This window comes from Suillus fuscotomentosus, assembly GCF_016647785.1.
Source record: "Suillus fuscotomentosus strain FC203 chromosome Unknown F5891scaffold_57, whole genome shotgun sequence".
NCBI lineage: Eukaryota > Fungi > Basidiomycota > Agaricomycetes > Boletales > Suillaceae > Suillus > Suillus fuscotomentosus.
In genome coordinates this window covers 188,561-200,726 of record NW_024539569.1, presented here as the reverse complement: position 1 = coordinate 200,726, position 12,166 = coordinate 188,561, and the positions used below count along the sequence as shown (strand labels likewise).

Below are 12,166 nucleotides of genomic sequence, written 5' to 3'. Positions count from 1 at the left end.
GAGAGAATCATTAGATTTGACAAAGCCGTTAGGAACAGGGCCGCAAACTCTCGAAGAGTTGAACTCTCTGACTTCTCGGCCTTTGCAGACATATATGAGTCCCACTTCTTATCAGACGGCAGGCATCATGACGAGGACAAGAAGTCAAAGCTCGGTGCTTCCGCACGGGATAAGACCTCCTTTAATCGGCAAGCACCTGTTGGTGGGAGAAGGATATATCATAACTGGCTTATTAGCCAAAAACCCCAATACATCCTCCAGTTTAGCTATCCATGCGTAAGATATGTACATCCCTCCTGTGTAATTATCCGTCTGAGACCAGACCCTTCAGTCACTTCTACTGTAGAACCCTGTCATAGGACGTGTACATTGGCCTGCAAAACCTGGATTACTGGATGCTGGCCGGTCCATGTAAAACCAGGCTCAGCCGATGCTGTAGAACCCTAGCAGGCCGATGCCTCACATAAAAAAATATCAGAGGTGTAGGAAGGGGCCAGCCGGCCAGGTTGATGTTAGCAGAATGGGCCAGCCCTGATGTGCAGTGTGTAAGAGGGGGCCGGCCAACATACCTCTCCCAAATGATGCATTCAGCCTACCTATCTCTGCAATATGTGAAAGGGGGCCGGCCAGCTACAAATTAAATTTCAGCTGAATGGGCCAGCCCTGATGTGCAGTGTGTAAGAGGGGGCCGGCTGACATACTTGTGCCAAATGGTGCATTAGGCCTGCCTACCTCTGTGTTATATGGAAGGGGGCAGGCCAGCTGCAGATTGAATTTCACCTTTGTGAGCCACATGGGCCAACCTGTATATGCAGTATGAAGAAGGGGGCTAGCTAGCATACTGCTACCATGATGACCTACCTGCCTCTGAGGTAGGTAGAAAGTGCACTCAACCTCACTTCAAAGCTGCAGTTGATGCAGCATTTGAGTAAGCTGTCCAGCAGACTGGGGTATAATCACAGCCAGAATGGCTGGCCCAGCATATCAGGCTGCAATATAAGCAACACAACTATTGCAATGTTAGGAAAATCAAACTGTGGTTGATGTGGCATTCAAGTAAGCAGTCCAGAAAGATTCAAAGTGAGGAACATTAAGGCTTAAAAGTAGCCACAATCATGCACAAAACAAGTTTGGTGCATGTCACTGTCCAGCAAGCTGGAGTATAGGTGAAGGTCAGATCGGTTGGCCCGGTATTACATATTGCACAGCTTGTCTGGCCAGCTTGGATATAGAAAACAGCCAGGCTGGCCGACCCAGTATTACAGGGTGCAACAACAGGCTGGCCCAGCCAGACTTGGCTAGGGTATTGGTGAAAGCCATGTGGGCTGGCCCAGTATTACACACTGCATAGCTTGTCTGGCCTGCTGGGGTATAGGACACAACCAGGCTGGCCAGCCCAGTATTACAGGATGCAACAACAGGCTGGCCCATGCTGGAATCTCACAGCCAGTCTCCTTTAGTAGAGTAAGTCTGATTATCTACTGTTTAAGCCTCACTATTTCAGATGCTCACCTTCTATATCTATAAGTGAGAGAAAGTGAATTGTTTCTGTTGTGCAACAGAAACGATTCACTTTCTCTCACTTATAGAGATAGAAAACAACAGGCTGGTTGAGCCTGTGTAGTTCACCTTCTATATCTATAAGTGAGAGAAAGTGGATCATTTCTGTTGCTTGTATATCATTTTCATGGCAATGATGTGCTAGCAACTGAAACGATTCACTCTCTCTCACTTATAGATATAGAAGGTGAGCATCTGAAATGAGTATCATGAAAATGATGTGCTCACTACAGAAACCATTCATTTTCTTTCACTCATAGACATAGAAGGTATTGCACCCTGTAATACTGGGCTGGCCGGCCTGGCTGTATTCTATACCCAAGCTGGCCAGACAGGTTGTGCAGTATGTAATACTGGGCCGGCCAACTTGGCTTGTCACCTATACCACAGCCAAGTCTGATAAGATTAGCAAAGTCTGGCTGGGCCAGCCTGTTGTTACACCCTGTAACACTAGGTTGGCCGGCCTGGCTGTGTTCTATACCATAGCTGGCCTGACATATTGTACAGTATGTAATACTGGTCCGGCTGGCCTGGTTGCCACCTACACCCCAGCTTGCTGGACTGTGTTATGTACCAGACTTGTTTTGTGCATGGTCATGGCTACTTTTAAGCTGGACTGCTTACATGAATGCTACATCAACCACAGCTTGATCATGCCAACATTGCAATAGTTTTGTTGCTTATATTGCAGCCTGATGTGCTAAGCCAGCATTCCTCAGTTGGCCAGATAGTCTGTGCAGTCTGTATGAGGTGGACAGCTGGTCATATAGTGCCATATTCTATATGGGCCAGCCTGCTGTTGCAGCCTGCACCTCTGGGCCGGCCGGCTTAGCTGGCACTTATACCCGAGCCGGCCAGACGGGCTGTGCAGTATGTATACAGTGGCCAGCCACCCATCCCACATTGGCCAGCCTGCTGTTGCAGCCTGTAATATATGTAAGGCTGGCTGCACACCATCATGGGCTGGCCTACTATTACAATATTTGGGCGAGGACACCTAACCTCATCTGGTATGTTTAGAAGTCAAGTAATTACATTATGAAGCCATCTTTAATATCAACTTGTCATGCTCCATTTTCCTTGAAAACTCTTCATGCCCTCAGCTACAAACTCAGCCTACATAGAAGCCTGCTTTTCAGCATATGCCCTATGCCCATTCTTGATGCTTTCATCTGCCCTTGCTCTCCACTCTGACTCCTGCTTCTGAAACCACCATACTGTCCAACACATTTCATGCTGTACCAACTTCAGCTCTTCACTCCAATGGTCATATCGTGCTTTTGCTTTCAACCAATTGACTCAATAAACTAGGAATGGGGAACATAAGCTCAGTACCTTGATAAAAATCAGATAAGATTAAAACTCACATTCATTCATCCACTCGCTCTTCTGGCTGTCCTCTGCACTGTTGATTCTCCAAAACCAAGCTAGCCTATCAGAACCCTGACCATGCCTATTTAGAATTGATAGGTGTGTCTCCCTTCGTGCACAGTGACAAAGAAGTTGTGAACATAAGGTTGCACAGTAGCCTCCTCCAAGAGGCTTTCAGGAATTGGAAAGCGCTGAGCACTGCGAGAGTGACCAGAGCATCATGTCAACATCATGACCTGACGAGGTCTGTTCCACAATGTAGAGTACAACCTGCACCACAGGTGAAGCTTGGGGGTCTGATTTGAAGGTAAACAAAGGTGCGAGAAAAGTTGGGATAACTTACAGAAGATGTTGGAAGGATATATGTGTGAGTGTTCACCATGCTGATAGATTGATAACAATGTAAGAAGTGGTAATAAGAGTGAGCAATGAAGATTATGGTAGTAGTATGGTTTTTAAATTTAGAGCTTGGCACCTAAGTTACCAAGGCAATAACCTACTTTTTAACTCTTCGTAATAGGTGTCTAGTTTGGGGATGTAGTTGCCGGCAACAGCGGGGAGCCGAACCAGTAATCAAGCACAACAATAGTATCTGAAATGTACTTTTTGTTAACACTGCAGTATAGTGAGGGTAATTGTGTGAACCTCATAAGGGTCTTAATACAGCACAGGTAATTGTACGAACCCCATAAGGTCTTAAAGCTGCTGCAGTGTGGATTAGAAAGGGTAATTGTATGAACTTCCGTAAGGATTTTAATACTGTAGCAGATTGGTAAAGGTAATTGTACACGCTCCTTTTAATGCTGCACCATCGCGAAGGGCAATTGTACAGTACTCTGAAATAATTGGAAGTTGTTATCTGAAAAACAAAAGTCTAGAAGCAGAAAGTCTGACAACAAATGAGAGGCACAGATAAATATGCTATGAGCGGGTGACTACAGTAGATCATCTTATCCACAACAATGCCTTTCTTTGCTACATTTTTCAAGCAGTTGACACAATCACAGTGCTACAAGCCACTAGCTCGTTTAACCACCTACAGTGGTTCTGTTCATGTGCTTGCAATTTCTAATGACAGTCGTATTCTTGCAGGTGGTGGTAAGTAGACAGTGAATCAGCCACAGGCAGTGCTAAAAACAAGTAGGCACCACAGGGATGAAGCTCTGGGATATCAATTCTCGCAAGGAACTCCTATGTTCATCTCATCATGAATCCCGCGGAACAGTCAGTTGTGCAGTCTGGACCACAATGAGGCAAACCGCAGTAGAGACCCTCTGTTACAGAACAGGCCTGGGTTATATATCATTTTTGCGACGTGGTCTCGTAGATGTGAGCGCCCAGGCATGCCAATTGACCTTTCACTGACAATAATAGAACAATTTTCAGGAGATTTGCACAAGGAGACTTGGATCGGGTTTTGAGATTACTTGCCTATCATGCCATCCAACTTCTTCTGAAGGCAACGTACAGATTGCAGTTGGAACAAGAGACAAGATGGTTCAAGTTCTCATACTCAATATGTGCTCCCAGCTCCAGTCTGTCTTCACAGTGCAGCTTGAAAATACAGTATCCAAGTCTGTAGCATTCATGGATAACAAAGCCATTTATGTATTTGGGTTGTATGATGGCAAATTGTTAGTCCCACTACCACTAAACATTCGCCTGCTAATCATCGAACAGCATGAAACTGGAGGATGAAGATGGTACTATAGTGGAGGAAGTTAGCTGTAAATCATTGATGTGAGCTGCTACTGCTCTTGACATGCATGTTACTGACATTACCCAGTGGCCACGCAGCAGTGTACCAAAAGTGTGGGGTTTTTGTTGTGGACAACGCAACAGATGGCTTTACGTTGTATCGCCTAGAAGGCAAGGGGGAGCCTGTTCGAACATTTGTGACTGCCTTGCCAAGCTTGTCAGTCCCAAAGCAAGTGGCATTTGGAGAAGAAGGCAAGGTAGTTGTAGGAGGAAGTGATAACGGACTGGCATATATATTCGATAGGAAGACGGGGCAGGTACTCGAAACCCTCCATCACACAGATGCTGGCCTGGTACAAACAATAACCATAAGCATTGAGATTGGGCACGAAAAATGTCACTCAACTGGTTTTCAGACGCGCGATCTTGATGGCCGCTGCACAATTGCCTGCGCTTCGCCAGCGTTAGGGCATGGGAACACCGCAATCAAGATATGGGTGTGCAATTACGCAGCGCAGAAGGCATCCAAGACTCCCTCGTAGAATTATTGGTCCATCTTGTGAGCATTGATGATCCTGATGCAAATACTGGCAGTGCTGTCGATGAGTATGTTCCTGGTAAACTATAAAGACTTGTTTTTCGTAAGTCAACCATTTGGCTGGCAGCAGTTTGACTAAATCACACCTTAGGATAGAGTGATAGATAATCTGCACCAGTATATGACTTCAGCAATGGTGGTTAATGCAGCTGACAACTTTTCGCGACACATCAAAGTGGCCATGATGTTTGACAACAGCCAAACAGAAGGACATACAGGAGGACCCGAGAATGATATCAGGATGCTCCACGAACTAGCAAAGAAGCTCATGGAACTAGCTGAAAAAGCAGGTGGAGAGATCGACAAAGAGAGACGCAAGAGCCTGGATCAAAAGACTAACCATCCCAGAGTAGCAACAGTAGATGCAGATAGGAAGGACATTGCTATCGTCCTAGCATAGTATAGTTGCACCATTGCACAAATAGATTGACAGTGCGTAGAAGGCCTGAAAAATCGCTGCCCCCTCCACTGTATGTACGGTGGAGGGGTTAACGAGATAGCTTGATCCTTGAGAAGTGAACGGCTGGATTGAAGACATTAGACACTGGCTTTTGCAGACTGGACGGTGTACCAAAGTTATGCATTATCACCACACCCGCATGATCTGAAGGATCACCAAGTGGGAAACCAAAGAAAGAGGTGATGTGCTCCATTCGGAGACATTGTAGACGAGGTGTGGCATCTGATGTTGGCTTGAAGGTCATGAGGAGGTGGTGGTCGAAATTCCAGTGATCAAGAGCACGACGGTACATACCATCGTGCTCAAAGAAGATCATGGCGATTGAGAACAATGAGCTCGACAGGTATGTACCGTCGAGCTCGAGAATGTGTTGGAACCATCATGATGAAGGTTCGAATATGGATGCTGGAACGAAAGTATTACATAAGCTATTTGTGACTATTGTGTATGTCATCGCCCACCAAAGTCATAAGTCTTAGTATGTATCTATCTTTACTTGCATGGGCTCAACCTGTTTGTACCGTCGAGCTCGCCTTCGATGACCTTTCTCGGCTTGACCGTTTGTACAATTGAGCCCATTGTCCTCCATGTCATTTAACCATCTTCCCAATGGCATGACTGTATGTACAGTCATGTCTGCCCCTCCCTGATTTCTTCGTCGATATCTAACCTTTGCTACACCCCTGGCTCAACGACCCCAATGGCCTCCTGCATCCCCCAGTATGACTGTATGTACTGTCATATCTGTCCTTGCGGCTTTACTTCGTCTTTGGAACGATGGCACCTGGGTGGTTATTGATAATAGATTTGGTATCCTTTCCCTGAGAACGGAGGTGCGCATCCTTTATATTCTGCCTGGCATCTGCATCGAGGGCCATCTGCCTACTTTGTGGAGAACTTCGTTTTGCCTATCATTTCCTATACTCACACTCACTTGAATTTTCCTGCTCTTACAGATGATATACCTCATCCCTGGACAACATCTGCAACTTCTGGTCTTCAAGAGTCCCTTCTTTGTTCCCTCGGTCGAGCCCCAGCCTTCAGAATTGAAGGCCATCATTTTGAAGATGATGGCATCTATATTCGTGCTCATTTCAGGGTGCCCTACATTCATTTCCTGGTTTGGTAGTTATTATTGAAGGTAACGTTGTTGTATCAGACGTGCTGCTGTTATTGACATTCTGTTGTATTCCAGCAACCATTGTTCTTTTTGTTGGTTTCATCACTACAAATACGTCATTTTTTTGCCTCCCTGCACTTGGACCCTCCACTTCATCGTGATCATCCAGAATCAATCCCACGACTGACAAGAGGCTGTCTTATTGTAGCCACCTCTGCCCTTTATGCCTGCATCCTGTGCAGTGTATAAATGGTGCACCTGCCAGGAGTGCATCGAAAATGGTGGTCGTACAGAGAATGGCACGCCTAAGGGGGTGCTCATTGCAGAACATCTCATGGCAGCCCATCTCCAACGTACCCAGCATGGACAGGCCGAACATGTTGTGCTTGCTCATGCAGCTGACTCTGTCGGGCAGGATGATAGTGTAAACTTGGTAGCCTCTCAACTCTGCACACTCATTCTGACTGACAGCAATCCACCTATCGCTGTCTCTGCAAGGACGGACATATCTCATGCCGCTACTCCTGTACATGGCCCTGAGCCGGAACAACCCAATCTTATTCCCCCACTATCTATTCCAACTCTAGCAGATGATCTTGAGCGACTCACACTGTCCGACCCTTTGTTGCACAAGACACCCAAAGGCGCAGAAATCGGCAGACCAAGGAACAGAAATTGGTGAACCATGACGGACTTGAAAGTTCTCGATAATATCAAGTTGCGTGTTGAGCGGTGTTTCCACTTATTATCTGCTGGTAATTCCGACAATGTTTGTCGCAAGCTACTCTTGCTTCACAAAGCTGTGGAGAACGTGAAACAGAAGGTGGAGCTTGTGGTCGCACAGAAGGAGGCAATTATGTTGGAGATAGATGCTTTAGAAGCCCAGTTCAACAGTTGCAAGCCTTCCGCAAGGGACAAACCAGTCGAGTTTCGATACTGGTCAGCATTGTCCATTTTAATCATGGTGCTGTGCTCATCAATCAATAGACGTTCACTATCAATCTCCTGTAAATCACTACAATGAAATTGCACAGGTCGCATTATTCATTGGTGTGATGTGTAAAGTCATCATGGGGGTCAGTAGATGAGGCTGTGACTTCATCATGAGACTCATTTCAGTCCTGCTATTCCTCACGTTCCAGAGATCGGATGGTAGCCTCAGCTCTTCCCATGAAAATGTGCTGAGGCAAATCCTGATAACTTTCGAAACCACGCTCACAAAATTCCATCTCACCGGGAAAACTGTTGTATATGCAATCTGCCCCAGCTGTCATTGCACTTATGGCTCTCATTATGCAGAAGGCTCGACTATCCCTACATATCCCGAATGTTGCGCACATAGACCCACACCAGAGGCCGAATGTGGCCAGCCAGTACTCGAACATGGCCACGATGGATTACTCCATCTGAAGAAGACATTTGTGTACCATGATTTCAAAGACTATCTCACTGGTCTCCTTTCCTGTGCAGATATTGAGGCTGCGATGGATCAGGCTTGCAATGATTTGCAGGACTCAATTGACTCTCTGCATCCACCCTTGATGAAAAATGCATTCGAAGCTCAATTTCTTTGTCAGTTTTGTGGCCCACAGCCAAGTTCCCTTTTTATTGATAGAGGAGAGGAGGGACGTTATGCCTTTGCCCTACACATTGACTTCTTCAATCCGGAGGGTATGAACTTGCGTGGTGCTAGCACCTCATCTGGAATCATTTCTATGGCATGCTTGAATTTGCCATCAGATATTAGGTACAAGCCTGAAAATTTGTATCTTGCAGGCATCATCCCGGGTCCGAAACAACCATCACTCGAGCATCTTAATCATTACATCCGACCACTCATCGATGACATGGTGGATTCTTTGAAGCGCGGTCTCAAACTTTCCAAAACGGCTTGCTATCCTACCGGCTGGCTCACTCGCAGCGCTCTCGCTCTTGCTGTGTGCGATCTTCCTGCCACTCGTCACCTCGCTTCTTTGGCTGGAACAGGTAGCCACTTTTATTGCAGCACATGCAATTGCTACCACAAGACCACCTATGGTAGAGTGGACTTCGAGCGTTGGGAACTTCGGGATAAAGATAGACTATGGGAGTTTGCTGAGCAGTGGAGGGATGCTGCGACGACCTCCAAACGTGGGAGGCTATTCAAAGATCATGGTGTCCGTTATTCAGAGCTGTGGTGTTTTCCATACTGGGATCCTTCATGCCAGCTTGTTATTGATCCAATGCATTGCATATTGGAAGGTTTGGTCCAGCACCATACCCATAACCTTCTTGGCCTGACTACAGTAACCACGCCCACCTCATCAACTTCAGCTCCTCCAGCCTTTTCATGTGACATGTTCGATGTGCCTCCAGGGACGATGTCAACCAAGGAAATGACTCAGGTCTCTGCTATACACACACTCCTTGTTTCGCAGCTGTCTTCTTCTGATGACAAATTAGATGACGACCTTGACAAGCTAAAGAATTCTTTGTCTCACAAGAATGCAGTACCTCTCAAGTTCATTTGCAGTGTCTTGGGATGCATTCCTCAAAAATCTGGTAGAATGTTCAAAATTGACTATACTAAGGCTCTTGTAGAATGGGTAAGTTCTTTGATGTGCCATGGCCTTTTTGCGAGTTTCCTATGTTATTTTTTAGCGCCACAGAAAACCTTTTGCTGCCCCCAAGAAGGAACACCGGTTTGTGTCTCCAGATGTGCTCATTCGTGTTCAAGATGTTATCCAGGAGATGACCGTTCCAACTTGGTTTGGTTCAGTCCCGAGTAATTTTGGAAGCACATCTGCCGGGACAATCAAGGCTGACTAGTGGCGCTCACTGATCACTGTCTACATTCCCATCGCCCTTATCAGTTTGTGGGGGGCTGACACCTTGCATCCTTCCGATGAAGTTGGAACCCTCCTTAGAACCGTTCTCAATCACACGATGGAACTTGTTTGTGCAGTATATCTCGTGTGTGCCCGAACAGCAACCACAGATAGAGCACATGCTTATCGTTCCCACATCGCACGTTATGTATGTCGCAAACTTGACAAAGATACACTCCACCTTCGCTCTGCGTCCAAATCACCACGCCGCCTTCCACATATATGACGTCTTACTTCTATTTGGACCTGCCCACTCTTGGTGGTGCTTTCCTTTTGAACGTTTAATCGGAATACTCCAGCATCTTCCAGTTAATCACAAGTCAGGTGAGTCATTATGGAGCGTCAGTTAGAGTGGTATGGACTGATTTTTTGCAAGGCGAGTTGGAAGCTATGATGCTACACTCTTTTATTAGGACTGCGAAGCTTTGCTGTTGGCTCAGTCGAGCAGATTGTCTGCCAGCTATTCAGGAGTGCAAAGTTCTGTTTGACAGAATGTATGCTCCCAAAAGCGCTGCAAGCCTCAATGAAGAACTTGCTGAAGATCCCTTGGACGACAGTGTACAGGTTCCCTCCTCCGCTCTACCTGTCGTCATACCCAAAGACTTGTATGCCCTTATCAAATGACAGAAGGCGGTATTGCGTGCAAGACTAAAATTTAACAGTATTATCTACAGCAGAGCCTCAATGCATGTTGGAAATAGTCAGGTTCTTTTTTATCCTCAGGGTGACCGGTTATTATCTCCTGTCCCTGGCAGTATTCAACATATCTACACGACGCCCACAGGTGAACTGGTGTTTGCTTTACACAGACAGCTCCCATTCGATCGTCACGACACTATTGATCCATTTGCTGTGTATCCTGATTTTCCCGCAAAATTGTATTCGTCAAGCTGCAGTAGTCACTTAGAAAATGTCAAGGTATCTTGGGTTGTTAGCCACTTTGCTCGATGGGAGATTTCGAGTGATTGTGTTGTCATTCTATCTCTATGTCATGTAAGTACAGTCATTCCTAAAATTTTGAGCATCAGCGTCTGACTGCTGTCAAACAGGATTAAATTTAGTACCCTGTTACCATAGTCAAAATTTAACATGTTTTGTATATTTGCTGTCCCGCACCCAGCTGGCTCTACTCATTGTTACAATAACATTTTTCTTCTGCTTCTTTTCTCTCTTTATTCCATAACACACCTTCCATCTATGATCACTTACCTTTCTTGGATCATGTACTTATATCTCACGACTACCTTGGTCTGTGCACGCATATTGACTTATTTAAGCACGTGTATTAGCTTTGTAGAACTTCACTTGAATCTTACTAGGTTTTACCAGAACTTCCTTCGCTTAAGACCTCCAATCTTAAGTTGTCTGAACCAGCATTCTTAGTCGAAGCACTCCTTCAATTAAGTCTTTACAGAACCCCTTCTTTTCTGAAGGGCTTTACGAATCTCAACAGCTGAAAGACTCTGTCGAGTCTCTGTTGTTAGAACTATCCTAGTTCGTAATACTCATAGATTAAATTTTCACGGAATCTAACATCAGTCTTGATACAGGGACTGGTTCCCCTGCCCCCGCCTATACTTGTGGCATAACAATTGTGAGCTTTGATCTTGAGTAATCTGGATGGGCGCACCTCAGGCAGTAGTTTTCGGAGGTAAAAGGTAGCCTCTTAGGCCGGGTTTCTATGTTATGGGAAACTGGCCTGAGAGGCCCAGGATTCGCCAATCTAATTTTAGGGCTGTTCTAAAAATAAAATCATGACTCGTTGCCCTCCCCCACCACCTTGTTGCCCTCCCACTGGGTTGCTCGCGTGCCTCACATGCACCTAGGATGCCACCTCGTTGCCCTCATACTTACATGAAAATGTCCTGTATTATTACCTTAATTTAGAAATAAAAATATCCAACTCGCGTTCTACCTTCACTTTTATGGCTCCCCAGCCCTCAAATACACGTGCTGCCCAGCTCACAACATCTGGATTGGGCGCCCAATTCGTCAGTCCACGGAAACCCAGAAACAAACTCAAGACCCAGACGTTAGTCGAGCTGCCCGGGCAGAAAGCAAAGCAAGATAAACTACAAGCCAAGTTAGCAGCCCTCCTCGCAGGAAAACCAACTTCAAGTTCTGAACCAACCACTACTTCCACCTCACCTGATATCGAGAACACTCCCGCCGATGCTTACGAGGATTCCTTCATCGAAAACAAAGTTTTTCCACTTATTCAACCTGACGAATCTGTTCCGCCACTGAACACCTCTGAATGTATTAAAAGTCATCGAATTCTACCTGATGTTGCCGCCGCACGCTTATACGATACCTGGAAAACACTGATACCCACACTCGTTGATGTTCAACTCAGGGTATACTCAGAGGACCGTCGGCAAGATTCTCGAGCGACCTTCAACGGTCTTGTCTGCATGTCGCTCCCAGAAATGTGCACAAAGGCGCACGACCTTGATTGGACTATTCTTCGATAGTAAGTCCCTAGCTATTGA

The 12,166-nt window shown here is 45.9% G+C and overlaps 2 protein-coding genes across 2 annotated transcripts; one reads left to right on the top strand and one right to left on the bottom strand.

Moving 5' to 3' along the window:
• Positions 1-2,676: 2,676 nt before the first annotated feature.
• Positions 2,677-3,018, bottom strand: F5891DRAFT_959004 (uncharacterized protein; the record flags this gene model as incomplete). The annotated part of the gene is made up of 2 exons (XM_041375610.1): positions 2,677-2,858; positions 2,928-3,018. Coding segments are annotated over 2 exons (273 nt in total), but the record flags the coding sequence as incomplete, so codon positions are not given.
• Positions 3,019-4,311: 1,293 nt separating this feature from the next.
• On the top strand, positions 4,312-4,994 carry F5891DRAFT_936671 (uncharacterized protein; the record flags this gene model as incomplete). The annotated part of the gene is made up of 2 exons (XM_041374061.1): positions 4,312-4,569; positions 4,677-4,994. Coding segments are annotated over 2 exons (576 nt in total), but the record flags the coding sequence as incomplete, so codon positions are not given.
• Between the last annotated feature and the right edge of the window lie 7,172 nt (positions 4,995-12,166).